Genomic DNA, 18,157 nt, shown 5'->3' on the forward strand with positions numbered 1-18,157 from the left:
AGAAAAACTACACTTCCCAGTATGCCCTGCGTGTGTGCCGGCTTGCCGGCCGGGGCCCGCGGTGAGCGGAGCATGGTGGGGTTTGTAGGCGGCCGCACTGTGGGCGCCCCAGGCCCGTCAGCGGGGGCGGTGTAGGGGGGAGGAATGGCGGAGCTCCTGGCTGGGAGGGACGGCGGGGGGGCGTGTGAGGTGGTCCCGCTGGAGCTGCCTGCGCTGCGGGCGGGCTGCCCGCCCGGGAGCGGGTTAAGGCCATAGATTTTATTTGGCAAAGCTGGCATCCTATTTCAGCACACGGGCTGTCCCTGTCTCTACCCCCACGCCCAGAGATGCATCGTGTTTTAGCATCCAAGATTTTTATTACACATCTTTCATGTTTTAGACGCTTAAAAGTAGTTTAATTTGCCTTGTTTCATTGTAAAACGTACAGACCCCGAGTTTCTTTCTTTCCGTGTGTGTGGAGCTGCAGCACGGCTCCTCAGGGGCGCTCCGAGGGACGTGCCAGTCCTCTGGGCACGGGGGTCCTCGCCGTCTTCCCATCCCCTCCCCGCGGCCAGGACATTCCCACACTTCTTCCTTAAAAATGCTGCTGCTCTCCCTGTTTTTGCCTTCCATTGCTGCTTCTACCATGAGTTAGACAGGCCAGCTGGAGGCTGGGTGCAGTTATATCCCGGATTTATCCCAGCACTGCCTCGCATGAGGCAGCAGTACCAAAGTGGTGTTTCTGCCGTGCAATGGAACTGGCCGAGACTCAGGAAAAGAGACCACTTCTTTGAAGTCCAGGTAATAACTTTAATAGCTTAATTATACTTGATGATAATCACTACCCCACACTGCACCTCCTTACTTCAATGCAAGCCGTTCCCCTTAGTTCACTGTACTGCTGGCTGCCCTTCATAACTATGATTTTGTGACCCGTAAAGGGGGGGGAGTTATTAAAGAATGGAAACAGCTAATTATAACAAATCAGCTTTTTTTTCCCCCTGCCAATGGAGAAGCCTAAATTAATCTGAAAACAGCATTACTATGGTACAGAAAGTATATATAGCCTAGAGGGATGTGTACCATGTATGACAGGAGAGAGATGTGAAACAGAATTATATATGTATATATATACACACACACACACACACACGCAGACCGCAGGGCCCCGCGGAGCAACGAGGCGCCGCGGCGGGGACGTGGCACAGCCCGCAGCTCTCCGTGAGCCTTTTCTTTGCCAGCCCTAAGCGATGTCTCCGGGGGGGGAGGGGGCGGTGCGCCGGCAGCTCCCAGCGTTGGGCTTTGAAAGGCCGCAAGCAGCGGGCTGCAGCAGCGTGGGCGCTCTCTGCCCCCCACCCCCAGGCACCCGCGGCCCCCTGTTTTCCATCCCGGTCAGTTCCGGGATCGGCGCCTCCCTGCCCCGCTGCTGGCAGAGGAGGCTTGTTTAAACGAGCAGGAGAGCTCTGCGGTGCCCGTTACCGGGCCGGAGCTGTGCCGGGCCAGCCCCGGGGCACTTGGTGCTCCTCGGTCGCTCCGCAGCCCCTTCTTGCTGCAGGCAGTGCTGGGCGCGCATAGCAGCTCCTGCTCTGGGGTCAGGGGATCCTGCGGGGCTGCTCTGCAGTCCGCAGTCCAGGGCCCTGTGGTGATTAGGATCGCCAGTTCTATTTAATAAAAACAGGCACCTTTTTCCTAAAAGCCCACGTTGTTGGCATATGTCAGCGGAAGCAAGGACCTGACATGTCTAGTCATTGACACTGTCCGCTTGTAACTCGAGACTGCAGAAGGCCACCAGGCGTGCCGGCGTAGGAACCCCCCCTCTTCCACCACTGTTTGTTGCCTGTGACCTGCAGAGGCAGGTCTTAGTGGGCTAATGGAAAGGCGGCTTTTTAACTGCTTGTAACAGCTCAGAAGAGAGGATGAAGGGAACAGTGTTCGTGCTGTGAGAAGGTGACTGCCTGGTTCAGAGACTAGATACTGTGATATCTTAGGTTTGGAGCCCGTATATGAAGCTATTGTCTGTGTGCAGGTTAACGAGAAAATAGTTGCTGTGTTTCAGGTTTATCTTGAACTATTTCTGAAGCTGATACCACGAGATCAAGAAGTATACGTATGTATTTTAAATCGGGCATAACATTGACAGGAGTATTGCAATATCATAGTAGGACTGAGTAGTCTTAACTTAGAAATGATTGATCAACTGTAATAAAGAAGACTTGAAACCTTTGCATGTAAGGAAATGGAGACTTCATAAAATATGATCTGAAGTTTTTGGGCTTTTTTTTTCTTTTAACCTATATATAGGCACATTCTTAGTGTTAAATTGCTGATGCAAAACTTTTCTTGGTATGTCTAACACCTGGGGAAGTTAAAGGTCCATAATAGTACTTGAAAACAGACTTGTGTTCCGCTGTGTACAATGACAGCACTCAAGGAGAGTGGATGTGAGCTGTGCTATTTTTTTAAATTAAGCTTGATGATTTTCTGTCTGAGTTATATAAGAAACTTCACTCATGCAGCTTAATTAATTTGTCTAATATGGCACATCTTTCAATTTATTTATTACTCAGGCTGTCTCCTCTGTTTCCAATATCAGCAATCTTTTCTTTTAAATAAATGTTCTTGGCTTATAAAGCATTTGTAAAATAGCTGGGAGTCATTGAAGTTCGTAACAGATTAGGGTCTAAACATGTTGGATACTATGGAGAGTAATATCTCAACTGTGTTTATAAGATTGTCTTACAATCTTTTCCTCCACACTCACCTAAAATGTCAATCTCTTCTCCTAATCATGAGGCTTGAAAACAATTACCTTTTGGTCTTTTTTGTCTGGGTCATAGTTGTCATTGGTTTGCATTCAGTCATGTAGCATTTATGGCTGTAGAAATAGACATAATCTTGTTAGATTACCTGAGCATATTAAGTTTCATCTATCTGATTTGCGATTTGACATCCTAGATCTCCACTGCCAGCAGCTATCAGTGCTAATACTAAGGTCTAAGAAAAATGCTGTTTGTCTTTAAAATTCCATCTCTTTCTACTATTGGACAGAAGACTTGTAGATGTAGGGGTAAACTACATAGAAGCCATAGAAGCAGACAAGTTTCCAGAAGAGTCAACACTAATAAGAGACTTTTGGTACTCTTCTAGACGCAAAAGGAAGTGAGTCAGAATGTCTTGCAAATATGATCTTGATGTTGGGAAGTGAGAGAGGAAGAGATTTTCAGAAGTGAGTCTATAATTCCAAAGGGACAGAAATTCCACTATTAAAAAACTGCCCTGACCTTCTCTCTGTAAATCTAAGGGCTAGTCAAAACTTACCTTTTACTGATAAGGGTTCTGCAGAAGATGTGCAATATTATGAGTCAGGTCTTGCTTTTAGTTCAGTGTAACATGTAAGTACTCCTCACAGAAGATAAACATCTCTGGAGTCCAGGTAGTCAGGGCAGACTGATCTGATGTGACTATATTAATGCTTGCATGTTTTTCCAACTGACATGGACTTTTTTCATTCCAGAAATGGAAAATCCTGAAGTGGCTGTGAGCTGCTGCAGTGCTCATGATGATGAAAATCTTTGCAGCTACAAACGACACCCATCAGGATCACAGGAGCTGCTTTTGGAAGACCAACTTAGAAGGAAGTTAAAATTCTTCTTCATGAACCCTTGCGAAAAATTCTGGGCCCGGGGCAGGAAACCTTGGAAACTTGGGATTCAGCTACTCAAAATAGCAATGGTGACAATCCAGGTGAGTAACTCTGGAAGCAGGGACTCTGCTTAGTCCATGAGAATTCAAATAAGGAGTGCAGATGAAAAATGCTTTTCTTAGTCTGCTGTGGAGAGAGGGAGAGGATAGACTGCAAAACTATCTTATTTGCATACATGTAGCTTAGATGGTATAGTGGGTATGAGATGGTATAATTGTCTCAGAAATATTGACTGAAGAATAGCTTTCCTAAGTGTGGCGATTACAGTAACCGTGTTTAAGGACTTTGCCTTACTTTTTACTTTTTTTTAAAGGATGTCTTGCATGTCTATTCTCCTGCAGCACCTTCTTCATTCTGAGTGTGTGTGGTGGTAGGAAAGGAACAGTGGCTTGTATTACAATATAACAGTCATAACAATGGAAATTGGTAGCTGTTTCATGGTGTTCGTTTGTGTCTTGCATATGCTATATATCTTGTTCTGAATAAACCTGAAATTCTGACCCACTCTTCCTCTTACCCAGCCTTGCACCACAGATTTCATCTAACAAATTTATCTGCTGCCTAAAATGCAATTATTTGTCTCAAAGTTCTTGCCTAAGGAATAAGAAAGTTTTTCTTATAATGCCTCAGATAACAATCCTTCAGAACTGTCTGCATGTTATTTAGATTTATGGTGGTGTCAGTGCTGTGAAAGTATGAGCATGGAGAAGAATGTTTTCCATAGTTGCATGAATGATGGGAAGTACCACAAGCATATTAATTCCCTTGTGATACATCTGGCAGTGTATTCTCTACTTAACTACTGTCATTTTAAATAGGTAGACATCCTCTGATCTTCATCTGTTCCTTTTTGTAACTAGAAATAAAATCTGATGGTGGAAGAATCTAAATAAGAAAGAAACTAATGTCAATTTATCTTTTTCAGAGAAAATCTGCCACTAAGTAATTAAATCTTAGTACTATTGATTTACTAGGGTATTCCAGTGTCCCTACAACACTGAACTTGTCCAAGGAGCATTTCAGTATCTCTGTAACCGAGTTATCCTTATCAAAAGCCAGTTTGCATCAAGGCCATAAAATAATCTGTAGGCTACTGATTCAGACTTATCTTCTGATGCATTTTTTTATAATACTCCTGATAATATGTATGAAACAGTAGTCCCTAAAGAATTGTGAGTTCCCACAAACAATACCTCAGATTCTTCTAGAGACCTTTTCCGTCATGGATAATATCTAGCAGGGTTTTATGCTAACTTTCCATGAACAGCTGCAGTATATTTTTTAACAGCTACAAAGGTTAGCCTGTTACAAGCACAGTGTTCATCAGTTACTCTCAAAGCACCTTTCACCCAAACCTGAGGGAGAGATGTTTGCTTTTCTGAGTTGTCCTTAATTTTCCTTTTCTACACTGGAGTTAGGACTTCAAAGTGGGAACTGGTTATGTCCTGTTCTGCCTTTTTGGCTAAGGAACACTGATACTCCCCAAGGCAAGTTAATTTAACGTGAGGCTGAACTAACAAACCATGTGTAACAGTATATGGGTAGCTTGGATTCAAGATGGTATCCTTTTCTTTTGAAAAAGGTGAGTCCTTGGCCAAGATGCCAGTAAATGTGTTAAAGAAACATTGTTGAAACTCAGTGTTTCCTTGAAGTCTTTTGACCTGCTGTGAGATGGAGTAGCGTGCATGTAAGTGCTGTGTCTATCAGTGTGATGAAAGAGTGGCTGTTTGTAGGACAGGATTTGAATTTTAATCCAGAAGCCAACTTTGTCTTCAAACAGGAAATATAAATGTCTTTTTCAGCTGGTGGTTTTTGGATTGAGCAATCAAATGGTGGTTGCTTTCAAGGAAGAGAACACTGTAGCATTCAAACATCTCTTTCTGAAAGGCTACATGGACAGAATGGATGACACATATGCTGTATACACACAAACAGATGTTTATGATCAGATATTCTTTGCAATAAACCAGGTAAGGGTTGTCACTAAAATGTATATAATATGCATGCTCTTTACCCCTGAACCTTTTCTTCTTCTTCCTTCCCTGACAGTGTCTCAAACCGAGCTTGTACCAGTCTCTTAAAACAAAAAAGTTGACTTGTTCAGGTTTTTTTAATAGAGGACTCCTCAAAAAAGGGTTTTAAATTTCAAATAAGCCAGGCTTTTTTGGAATAAAAACTGGGATAACTAACTTTAAAAAAAACCATAGAAGTCAGGGAGACTCCTTGCAGGAACTCTTCATGCCGCATCTGTGCTCCAGAGCTGACTCTTTCTGGGCCCGAGCAGTCTTACCTTCCCTCCTCCTGAAGGGGAGATCTAGAGACATTTGTCAAAGGAACCACACTCAAACTTAAACAAACAAATACAATGGATACCAGATACCAAACAGCACCAGTTACACACACAGCTATGGCTCTGGATTTTTCCTGCTATTTTTTGATGGTGCAAACAATTCGATCTCTGTTGTCTCAGATACAAACAAATCAGTAATTTTTTTCCCCTTAAGCTGTTTCTTTGCACTGAGTTGTCTAGAAGTTAGTACCATAGGTCAGAGCATATAATAACATGCTTTGCATAGACAAAGATACAGTAATACAGATCTTGCTGCTTGGCTTTATATCACAGTTTTTGTGTGGTGTGTATCAATAGGTAACCTGTTGCCAGTCAATGCTTGTGTGGTACTCATGTAAAGAAAACAAAATATAATCTGGTTCTGTTTGGTTAACAGACCTGATTTACACTGTCAAATCTCTGTGCTTAATAAAGCATAAAACTCTTTGATGGCTAATTTGTTGGTCAAGTGACTTCTAACCATGAATGCAAAAGGCTGGTCTGCAACAGGCAGACCTGCATCTTACCATGCCATTCATCTGAAACACTCAGCTGCCAAGGAATGGTTCTCTAATCCCAAGCTTCCTGGCAAATGTCAGACAGCTATGTAGACTAAGACTTTAATACCTTATAGGACATGTAATTTAGCTCATCTTCCTTAAATTTTGAGGTGGATGTTGCTGGCTTGAAAAGGAAGACTGTCCCAGTAGCAACAGTGCCAGAATATACCACCACATGGGTATGTGCTACTTTCGCACAGACCTTTCTTGAGAGGGTCACGTAAACCTAAATATTTATTTGTCTTAAAGTGCTATGGAAGTAAATACAAAGATCAGTACATCAGTTCTCCATTTCACAGATAACGATAACAGTACTGTCTTGCTTCAGGGGAAGAGAGGTGAGGATTCAATACGAAGATCTGGTTGTATGAAGAGCTTACATACACACAGACCCCTATGAGGACAGCAGAATAAGATATAGTAAATTACTGAACACAGAAATAACTTTCTTCCAGAATTACAGAACATGCAAGTGGAAAAAAATGATATCTGACAGGCAAAAATTCTTAAAGCCGTTTGGAAGGAGAGGACACATGCTACTACTTTATTCTTGATATTAATACAAATTTTATTGTTTGGAGAAATATCAACTTTCCAGCTATCACTGAATGTGGGACAAACTCAAAGATTGCTAAAGAATAAGTTAAACTTACTGAATGTTTGGCTTTAGTTTGGAAACCTGCAATGCAGGTGGAATGGAATGATTGTTTTTCCACTTTTCCTATACTGTGTCTTTGAGTGTTGTGCAGGGGACTGAAGCCTGCAGACTGGGGCTAAACTAATAAGGAGTTAAATGGAGCAGAGAATTAATGGAAGACTAGATAAACCCTAAAGAGGCTTTGATCTTACTACTCTGCCTATACTAGAAGCAGGAAGGAGATTTAAGTATGTACTACTGTATGAGCTCTAATATACTGAGGGTCCAGTGTGTTAGGGAAATCCTTTGAATTGGATGTATTAGCCCTGTGACCAGAGCTGTACACCGTTATGTAAAAGCAGATATATGCTGTCACATGGTTTTCTATGTCATTGGTCAAAGTAGTAGGCCTCTCATAAATAACGTATTGCTAAATTAGTTGCCGAAATAGTTGAATATTGTTATACACCTAGAATGAAGCCATTTCTGAAAAGAACAGGTGGACAAATCCATTGATTTGTCAGAAAAAAGAAACAGAGTACCTGTCATTGCCAGAGCATTAGACTTGTGGTGACATCCTTAAAGTTAGTCAGTATATTAAATCTGCACTAAATGAAGTCCTTGTATTGGAGCCAGCACACTTTGCAAATATGAATTAGGCTTTCTAGTAAGGATTGTAAACAGAATTAGGCTTTCTAGTAAGGATTGTAAACAGAAAAAAATAGTAAGCAAGGAGTTATTTAGCCCCTAATCCTGCATTTCTTGCCTTTGCCAAGTACCTTAAAAGTATTTGAGGACTCAGCTGTAGAGTGGTGTAGCGTAGGTTTCCAAATTCTTTAGGTGAACTTTAAAATAAAAAGATGGGTTATACCACAGATCCAAACACTTCTGGCTTTTTCAGAAACCAACATTTCTGGTGCGTCTGACTTGCCTTGTCTATTTGTTCTGAACTTGAGTACTTACAGCTGCCCAACATCTCTGTTGGAAACCATGCTTATGAAAAGAGGGGAGCAGAAGAGACAGCTTTGACCGTATGTCAGCAGTTCTACAGGCGAGGAACCGTCTGTCCTGGAAATGACACCTTCGATATAGACCCAGAGATTGTGACTGGTGATAAATCTAATCTATTGTATCAGTTCTTGGGGAGGAGGGATCTTAAAATTATGGTGTATTCTTAACAAATGTCTAGTATTTTATAGTCCTATCAAATGGTCTGTATTAAACTTATTACCAACCAAAACTGGTAGGAAAAGTACTGTATAACTAACCTCTACTCCTTACTTCCAACAAAACAGTAGTTTATGCCTACTTCCACAAAAAAGTGATGGACTATTAGCACCCATGATTGTCTAATGCAAGTATTTCAGGCTAATTTCACAAGTCTTCCCTGTGAAGCAGGATTTAAACACCTCATTCATGAGGAATAACTTGGCCAGTGTTCTTGGAAGCAAATGTATTTGTAAACTAGCCTCCAAAATGGCTCATCACTTAAGCACACTATCTTGACTACTATAGTCAACAGCTCTTACAGCCTCGAGAATGGAAAAGGCAGGTTACAGTTAAAAAGCATATGATAACCCATCTGATATTACTGTGTGTACTTATCTGTTACAGACTGCTTGTACATTGAGCCAATGATGCCTTTAGACAACAGAACTGTGGGAAAGCATAATTTGAATTTCAGTCTGGATTTCCACAGGTGAGGAAGAATAGCTGCTTCCTATATTGATGTATTCCTGCATTTCCCCCCGTGAAAACCTAATATGAAACTGTATTGCAGACTAGTGACAGTACAGCTCATGTTCAATCTGAAGGCCATCAACCTCCAGACTGTTCGCCACCATGAACTCCCAGACTGTTATGATTTCACCCTGACAGTACGTAGAAGCTTGCCATGTGTCTTTCTGTTCAAGATGAAAACTACTTACTGATTTAGTCAATGCAGAGGGTTTTTTTAAGAGTGTTGGGCATCATTAACTGGTTCCCAGTGGCATCTGGATTACTTTGTTATGACTTAGTATCCGGTCAGTAACTGTCAGTTGCAACTGTAGGAGGTTAAGCTGTAAGTGCTCCTGATGATATACTCCTTAAGCACTTGCTTGCCTCACAGTCTCGCGTGCTCTAGTCCGCTTGAAGTATCATAAAAGTGTAAACCTCTTCTCTTTAGAGAGATGCTTCTAGGAATAGTTTTCAGCTCATGGAGGAATGAGGCTGTAATTTAAAAAAATTTCACTTGTATTTCAGTATCTAGCTGATCAAGCAATTTGTAGCAAATTGCAAATTCGTGGCAAACCTGTGGTCCACCATCTTATGTCTTTTGTTTTAAAAATGTTTATCTGAATAAACAGGAACTACCTTAAGCTTATACAAGTTTTGTAACTTCTGCCCTAGGAGTATTATTCTGAATCATTATGCAAGGTTAGCAGTGCAATATGCTAAATATATAATGGTTTAACTGTAAAAAGACATGCACTTTTTATTAATTTTTTTTGATGCAGATAGTGTTCGATAATAAAGCACACAGTGGAAGAATTAAAATAAGTCTAGACAATGACATAGCAATCAGGGAATGTAAAGACTGGCATGTTTCTGGATCAAGTAAGTGATATAAATGTGTTCAAATTTTCATTTGTCACACTAACATAATGTTTGTTAACCTTTTTCTTTATTGAAAGATGAGGTACTATTGACATATATTGTCTAATAGGTACATTCTAAATCCTGTTTTCTAAAGAATTGTTGTTTTGCTCTTAAACTTTTGATTTGAAATCTTGGGAACCCAGCCATACCAGTACTTTCATTAGCAGTTCTCAAATCTTGTACCACTGATACTGTCAAATGAAATTTTTTCCACAAATCACTGTTTATCCTTCAAGTTTTAGCTACTAACTTTATGCTCCTCATTGGCTAAGGTAGGGCTGTGAACCACTGTTTGGTGCCAAGCAGCGGGTCATGTGATAATGGTGGAAAGTTGAAACTAATTCATCTTATTTCAGGATTTAACACAAGTAAAAATAAGGAAGCACTCTTGCTAAGTACTGCTAGATTGAAGTGGCTAGAAACACATCTGATTGCACCCTAAATGTTTTTGGTCATGTAGTTGAGCGTAACTGAGATGCACAGTATGGTTAGATATCTTAAATCAGTTACTAACAAGAGCACCCTTTGTTAGCAGCTGTTGGATCTGGTCAAAGCTTGTATGAGATCTTTTTGATTGGCAAAGCTAATCTCTTTGGAAGAAGTTTTCCAGGAGTCTAAATTCCATTTGTTGTTTCTTACTTTTTTGCTGAAATAAGCAATAGGATGAATAAGATATGTTTTTATACTTTGCTGCTTGCCCCTTTGCTATGTTAACATTAGGGAATTCCCCCATGAGGAGCTTGTACTAAAAAGGAGACCTCTTTGTAATGATCCAGATTGCAATTAATTTTGGGAACTTAATGAAATGCGTTACAGAGGACAAAACACAGCACTTACACAAATACATATTCTACTAACAGTCTTTGTTGACTAGCATTGCTAGCTGCCGTGTTATGAATGCACACCAGATGGCATGCTATCTAATACATCGCTTGTGCAGCAATACAATAGGGTTTTGATACCAGGCTTCTATAATGATTCATATTTGATATCTATGTAGATTGCCTAGCATCCAGCTCTATAACAGTTTTCAAAATAACCTCCTGGAGTACCCTGTACTGTATTCTAAAACCAAGGAAAAACAGACAGGCAATGATTGCAAATGGATACTAACAAAGTGTGTGTATTTTGTATTAAAGTGTATTAAAGTGCAAAATCAACTTAAATGCCAATAGCGTATGTGTTAGTCACTTTGGTATAAGCAAGGGGTAGGTGGGCTCTTTCTGGGTAGAATGGTAGGTATCTTTGTGAAGTCAACTAGAACTTCAGCATCCTGTTTTGGAGAATTGCTGCCTGTTCTTGCAATTTTAATGTTAATTTGTTACAATTTTTTCTTCAAACATAATCCCTCTTTTAGCATTAAAAACCTAATCCTTCTTATCCTGTCTCCATCTAGTTTCAGCTGTATGGTAAGTATAACAAAAGTAAGATGTCCAATGGTAATTTTGGTGCAAAATTTGACCTTAATTGATCAAGAATGTGACTTTTAGTAACATAAGAGATGGGGAAGCATGTCCAGCTCAATGTTGGTCTTGGCTGTCTGAACAGCTGTGCAAATTATCTGCATTGCTCTAGGAGAGAAAACTCATCTGTTAGTCAAATACTGGCCTGGAAGAGAAGATACTTACTGTAAAATACCTGGGATTTTTTTAGACAAGATCTGTGGCTCCAAAGGCCAGTCCAGTGCTTGTAAAATGGAGAACCCCCACCTCTAATTCTGCATGGTTTTAAGAAGCACTCACTCTCTGATATGTGATATTTTTGATGTAGTATCAACCTTCCTAAATTAATTGAGGTGGTATATGTAATGCAGATATGTTTGTGTCTCATGAAAATACTAGGCAAGCTTTCAAGGGAGAAGTACTAAGATTTTTCTTAATTCTGTTGTATAAACATAATAAATAGCAAAACTTGATTCTTATTTGAATATTCAACCTGTTCCATGAGATGAAATGCATCTCATTTTAAACATCTTCATTTTTGTTCTTGCAGTACAGAAGAATACTCATTACATGATGATCTTCGATGCTTTTGTTATACTGACTTGTCTGGCCTCATTGATCCTTTGCACACGATCAGTGGTTAAAGGAATTCAGCTCCAAAGGGTGGGTATAACTCTTTCTGGGGAAGGTCTTTGTGTCTTTTGTTAGTCTGATTAACTTCTTCCTTGCCTTCTTCCCCCTAGGAATTTGTAAGCTTTTTCCTACATTATTATAAGAAAGAAGTATCTTTCAGTGATCAAATGGAATTTGTCAATGGATGGTACATCCTGATTATAGTTAGTGATGTCTTAACTATTGTTGGATCAACTTTAAAGATGGAGATACAAGCCAAGGTAAGATATTTACATTTTTAGGCAGAAGCAAAACTGGTTATGTTAGTCCCAGCTGGGTTTAAATTCCTCAGAGGACTCTAGGCTGGCTATACTTGATTCAGACTGGTATGAAATTTTAAAACTCCATGTTCTCTTCTGGAACTATAATTCAGATGTTTTGTTTCCAGTTGTGAGATTTAAAAACTCCAAATATCACCAAATGTTATAGTTCTGTACCTTTTTGCTCCCTTCTGTGACTCCAAGAAATAAAATTAACTTTATCTCTGAAAGTTCAAGACTGCTGGCTTCCTCTCCTTTCCCCATTTAGGACCACTTATCCTTGCTAATTTGATGTGTTTTTTCAGTTTAGCATTTAATTGTTTCACATTTAATAAGTGTTTAACTGGCATAGAGAATCTCTTGTTAAATGTCACTTTGCTGCTTTCCCAGCTCTGGTTTCCAGCATGTACATAAAAATCAGCCACAGCCTGGTTCTAGGCCCTCAGTTTCTAATATAAACTTGTTATAGAAAAATATCTCCATTAATTTACTACAAACAGCCAGAATTAGTGAATAAAAAATATTGCAATATACTATCCTCAAGCACTCTTAACATTAAGATAATGTTGTTCTTCCCCAAATCTGTAGCAGACTTTGAAGTGTGACATTGCAACACAACAGACTTTGAACTATGGTGATGAAAGGATAATTCTGAAATCCATCTGGTGACAGCCTGTCACAGATGCCCTGCACAAATTGCCCTATCTTAGCTTAGGAGCTATAAACTCAATTCTGAGGAATAAAAAGAAGCTAAGAGGAAGTTAGCTGAGATAAGAGAGAACTCCATCTTGTTTTGGGATAATATGAAGATGAGAACAAGACTGGAGTAAGATCTTGCATTTTGGATTCCTGGATCTTACCTATCTAAATACATACATTTAGATATGTGTCTTTCCTAAAGCAGTATTTTACTAGATACTCTTCTCTACAGGCACATTTCATTCATTTTGCAAGCCTCGTGGAACTTATTGTAAGATCTTGTTCCATGTCACCACATGAAAGTTAACAGCTGAATAACTTTAAAAAGTTCATATTAAAGTGGCCTAAATTTGTTTTTTTATCAAGCTGCAAATGATTTTTTCTAATATACAAGATTAGCCAGCTCTTACATGAATAAAAACAGAAGATAGTGAAGACTTTTTATTCAGGTAAGCTGTCCTGATCTGAGTAGGACATCCTATTTGGGATAGTTGCCTTACAGAGTAGTGCCACAATTCAAGGAACAGTCTATGTGCTAATTTGGATGAAAGTAGGCCAGTATTTGTAGGTGGAAAAACAGTGACATGCCAATAAAATATAAACAAAGTTCTGCTTAGAACCAATTAGAAGCTAATTATTCTTCTCCTTGATAACTTTCTACAGCTGCTGGTTCCTTGCTACCTAACCAGATCCTCCTTAGTATTTATCTGAACTTTGCTGAAAAGTCATGCTATTTTTTTTATCTGAATGCTTTGCTTACATACTGGAAGAACTTTTTTTTTACTCTTCAGTTCTTAAAGCACATCTACACTGTACATTGGGATGTGGTAGAGAGATTCCCAAGCTGGTACTAGGAATCTGTTGATGCAGTTGCTAGAGTCTGGAAGCAGTATAAAAATCTTCGCAGTGCCACTCTGCAGGATTTAGTGAGTCAGGTATAGAGTGGGTGTCTCTGCAGCTGTGGTGCAAAGAAACATCCATATGTAAGGCATGTGAAATGAATTACACTTGCGAGTTCCTTTGCTCCTTGGTGGGACTTTTGCTCTCTAATATATATAGCCCCAAACTAGTTTTTAATGGAAGAGGTTTCCAAGGAAAACAGCTTAAAAAACACAAAAAAGTTTCTTAGCAGATCTGTGTAGTAATTATAGTTGCAGTCTAGAACCTGTCAGTTGTTATAATACTTGATTTTTTTTTTTAAGAGTCTGACAAGTTATGATGTCTGTAGCATACTCCTGGGAACATCCACTATGCTTGTGTGGCTTGGAGTCATTCGCTACCTAGGTTTCTTTCAGAAGTATAATGTAAGGATCTCCCGGGATCTTCGTGCTGTTGGTATTTATTTTGTTTGTTGTTATAAGACAGCTGGAAAAAATGCCTGGTTGAATTCTAACTGTTCATTTTGGTTTCTGCAGCTTCTCATTCTAACACTGCGAGCAGCATTGCCTAATGTAATGAGGTTCTGCTGTTGTGCTGCTATGATCTATCTGGGCTATTGTTTCTGTGGATGGATTGTACTGGGGCCTTACCATGTGAAGGTAATACAGCTTGATATGAAAAAGACAACTTGAATAATAGAAGGGATTCCAAATAAATGATACATTACTATTGCTGTCTTCTAGGTTTCAGTGACAAGGCTTCCCTTAATATAAAAATAGTGCATCTTCAACATGACACTGCTCTGTTTGAGGAATCAGACTTTCGTGACTCAGTCAGACTTTCCTCTAGATATGAAAGCTCTGAGTCAAAAGTGGAGGATGCTGTGACTCCCAGTCACATGCTGGGAGTCCTACATGGTATTTTGAGAAAGAAATTTCATTTTGCAGTATTAGACTAAAGCTTTCAAGACTTTATCCTTGTCCATTATAAAAGTGAAATTGGCTTATCCACTCCAGCAAGAGTTTACAGGTGAATGAATTGAGTGGGTTTGGGGGGCTGACCACCTTTGTTCATTCCCCAAATGTTTTCATGTTAGCACTGCACTTTGTTGTACTCTGGGGATACAAAGGCTGAGATCCAAGGCAGCCACTCAGCAGCTGTGTATCCTGTTCATGTTATGTACAGTCTTTGAATTCAAATAAAGTGGCCACCGACGTTCTTATCTTTTTCCCTCCTCTCTAGTTCCGTTCTCTGAATATGGTTTCTGAATGCCTTTTTTCATTGATAAATGGAGATGACATGTTTGCCACTTTTGCAAAAATGCAGCAGAAAAGTTACTTGGTTTGGTTATTCAGTAGGATCTACCTCTACTCCTTCATCAGTCTGTTCATCTATATGGTGCTAAGTCTCTTCATTGCACTCATTACAGATACATATGAAACCATCAAGGTAAGCATGAACTCTTACTCTATGGTTGGAGTAAAAAAGCAAGATTGGTGTTACTGAGACTCATCTCGCTCAATATTTTGACTCGCTGTGTATGCCAATTTAAAGAATAAACATAATGACTACTTCTGAGGGTATAGAGAAGTGACAAGGAGAGATGTTAATCCTTCCCTATTTCAGGTTTCTTACAAGTCCGTCTGATTTCCTGTTCCAATAGAAACTAAATATCTACTTAAAAGCAGTGATTTCATATTCAGCTGTTTGAATCTTCTAATTTCAACCTTGGTCAGTGTCTGAAAAGTGGTCTTGGAAGGATTTGGGTTATTGTATGTTTAGCCTTGTTAAAAATCTAACTAACTACTTTTTTTTAGCACTACCAGCAAGATGGCTTTCCAGAGACAGAACTTCAGATATTTATCTCACAGTGCAAAGATTTACCAAACTCTGGCAAGTACAGGTTAGAAGAGGAGAGTTCCGTATCTCTTTTTTGTTGTTGTAATGGTAGGTACCTGAGTTAAAATTACACATTAATATATATCCAAAGCAACACACCACAGACTGTCCATGGTCAAATGTTTATGAAGAATACCTAGATTTTGGGGTGGGGGAAGGGGAGGAAGAAAAGCAATAAACATGAACTATTTCTAGCGCTCTAGAATGGAACACTTTATTGAAATGTCTCTGGCCAGCAAACTTTTCGGCAGAGGTAAAGGAACCCTTACACTAGCAATTACTTAACTTATCCAAAACAGTACAGAAAGTTAGAGAATGTACACAGTAACTTGGGAACCCTTTATGTGGAACATGCAGGCGTTTACACTTCCCGTACTAATTGCAATAGTCAGGACTTGCTGAACTCATTCAGTGTCATCTTACCCAGTTTTTAATGATACCTTATGCAGTGGGTTGTCTTCACTCAAATGGTAGCAGACCTAAAACTTAGGGAGAAAAGCAGCCCATCAAGGTACTAAGATAGCATGCAATTCATATTTGGAAAAGCATCACCTAACTTCCATTATGGAAAGCTTAATATACTTAAGTTACCTGAAGTTTTGTTTCTTCAGGAATACTGATTACAGGACATATGCTTTATATTTAACCTGGCTGGCAGCAACTCTGTGTCTCACTTGCTGAAGGGTCCCTTGGTGGGGGAGCCTTAAAACATTGGCAGCCTGATAAAAAGATCAAAGGAACTTGCAGCTTATTGATACTGAGCTTTTCTGGTGTGATATATTGTTATATGTCACATAGAATATACTTACATGGGGAAGGAAATGGGGGCATATTTTGGAGCAGGGATAAAATAAAGCTTGTAGTGAGACAGTCTAGAATCGAGAGCCATTGTTCGGTTTGATTGCTTTGAGAGGGAAGTGTGGGATGAAGCAGAGCAGGCCATCTTCCTCCTGGGTAAAGGGCACTGAAATGTTAATATTTCTTCTTCTGCACACACCACCCAGTTTAACCAGGCACAAAACCTAATACAAGGTGGGACGGGGTGGGGGTGGGGGGGGGATGTAATCCTCTTGCCACTGACTTGGGTCAGATCGGGACATTAGAAGAGCATTCAAAAATGAAAACTTGGTTATTCTCAAGCAAGTTGTTCTTCAAGAGTCTTGGGCAGTCAGCAGAGCCCCAGACTCAAAGGGAGCTTTTGGCACTTAAGTGCCTGATTTCAGAACCTTATTTTCTAAAATGATTGCCTACTCTTCAATCATTTTATCGTGGTGGCAAATATTTTGATCCGTGTGCATTTCTCATAACATGCATGTTAGTGTTACAAACTGTTTTTATCTGAAAATAGTGTAGTTCTTCCTCTAGAAGGTAAACCAGAGGCTGACTTTGCAGTTACCTGTAAATACTGAACATTGCTTCTTTAGCTCAGTAGTCTGCCCTTCAGGCTTTACTTTGAAACAAATGATATGTAGGAATAAATAAGTGTCTCAAGTGGGAAAGGTATGGATGTTGCATTACAGATTCTATGGCTTCTGCTCCTTAAATAGTCATATGGTCTTACAGTACACCAAAGGCTTCTCTTGTAAAAATTTAAAATGTTTTATGGTGGTTTGTAGCACTTTTCTTATTAGTATATGTCAAATGAGTAATTAAATAGTTCAGGAACATTTTTAAGGCTCCATGTTTATTGAAACTATTATTTTGATGTGTGTACCTGACTTTTCTCCTCCTTTCCTGTACAGGTCCTACTGAAGACATTTAATGGATTGTGGGAGCGTATTTTGGAGAATTCAAAGCAGCACCCATTTTAAGAACTGGATAGTGGTCTTGGTGGAAAATCTTATATCTTAAGCCTAAATTTCCTTTTCTCCAAAAATAGTGTAAGCCTGTGAAGAAGCATGTGATAAACTTAGGGTCTTTTTGATTAGGCACTCTCGCTTCTAGTTCAAATTTTTTTTTTTTTACGCTTTTTCCTACTCGTTTCCTAAGTTAAATTGAACTAGAATGCAAAGGGCATTACAAAGCTGTGTTCAGAGACTTGGCTAGATTGTACAAGTACACTAGAAATGCAGTAAGTAACTTTCAGCTATACACAGAAATAATATTGGACAGCTGCAACTTTGACTACCAAACTAGCCCTCAGTACTACAGGCATTATCCATCTATGGCTGACCATTTAGTGAAGGAATTAAAGCACACTCTCAGGCTTTTTGTTTCTCCCACAATTGTAGTAAAAATAACTAAAATTATGAAATTCAGTGTAACTTGCTTCTGGAGACAGTACAGTGAATTGATTCAAATATGGCTCGGGATGTAAAATAAGTATTTATATAAATGTAAGTTATGCCATTTGACATAACTGGCAGTCTCTGCTCAGAGAGGCCAGGCATATGGCAGCCCAAAACAAAGTCTAAGGGATGAATTGAGTGGAGGAATGTAGATGTTCTCCTTTATCTGA

General features: G+C 39.6%; 1 protein-coding gene across 3 annotated transcripts; it reads left to right on the forward strand.

Moving 5' to 3' along the window:
• Nucleotides 1-61: 61 nt before the first annotated feature.
• Nucleotides 62-17,858, forward strand: MCOLN3 (mucolipin TRP cation channel 3). Of its 3 annotated transcripts, XM_026116437.2 has the most exons (14): nucleotides 64-780; nucleotides 3,494-3,723; nucleotides 5,485-5,652; nucleotides 8,165-8,318; nucleotides 8,823-8,907; nucleotides 8,989-9,085; nucleotides 9,707-9,806; nucleotides 11,841-11,953; nucleotides 12,034-12,183; nucleotides 14,124-14,225; nucleotides 14,337-14,459; nucleotides 15,043-15,249; nucleotides 15,618-15,747; nucleotides 17,442-17,858. In XM_026116437.2, exons 2-14 carry the CDS (start codon nucleotides 3,496-3,498, stop codon nucleotides 17,459-17,461), a joined length of 1,677 nt encoding a protein of 558 aa, XP_025972222.2. In that variant the 5' UTR covers nucleotides 64-780; nucleotides 3,494-3,495; the 3' UTR covers nucleotides 17,462-17,858. The 3 variants fall into 3 exon arrangements, with proteins under 3 accessions (XP_064372054.1, XP_025972222.2, XP_025972223.2); XM_064515984.1 differs by having other exon boundaries at nucleotides 62-780; nucleotides 14,124-14,459; XM_026116438.2 differs by lacking the exon at nucleotides 14,124-14,225 and having other exon boundaries at nucleotides 66-780.
• Nucleotides 17,859-18,157: the final 299 nt, after the last annotated feature.

Source organism: Dromaius novaehollandiae, chromosome 8 (assembly GCF_036370855.1).
Source record: "Dromaius novaehollandiae isolate bDroNov1 chromosome 8, bDroNov1.hap1, whole genome shotgun sequence".
In the NCBI taxonomy this organism is placed as follows: Eukaryota; Metazoa; Chordata; class Aves; order Casuariiformes; family Dromaiidae; genus Dromaius; species Dromaius novaehollandiae.

What these genes read in the sequence shown, in the direction of transcription:
- MCOLN3 (XM_064515984.1), top strand. Translation starts at nt 3,496, where the DNA reads ATGGAAAATCCTGAAGTGGCTGTGAGCTGCTGCAGTGCTCATGATGAT. An exon ending in TTCAGTCTGGATTTCCACAG is followed by an intron (nt 8,908 to 8,988) that starts GTGAGGAAGAAT and finishes ACTGTATTGCAG; the next exon opens with ACTAGTGACAGTACAGCTCA. An exon ending in AAGGAATTCAGCTCCAAAGG is followed by an intron (nt 11,954 to 12,033) that starts GTGGGTATAACT and finishes TCTTCCCCCTAG; the next exon opens with GAATTTGTAAGCTTTTTCCT.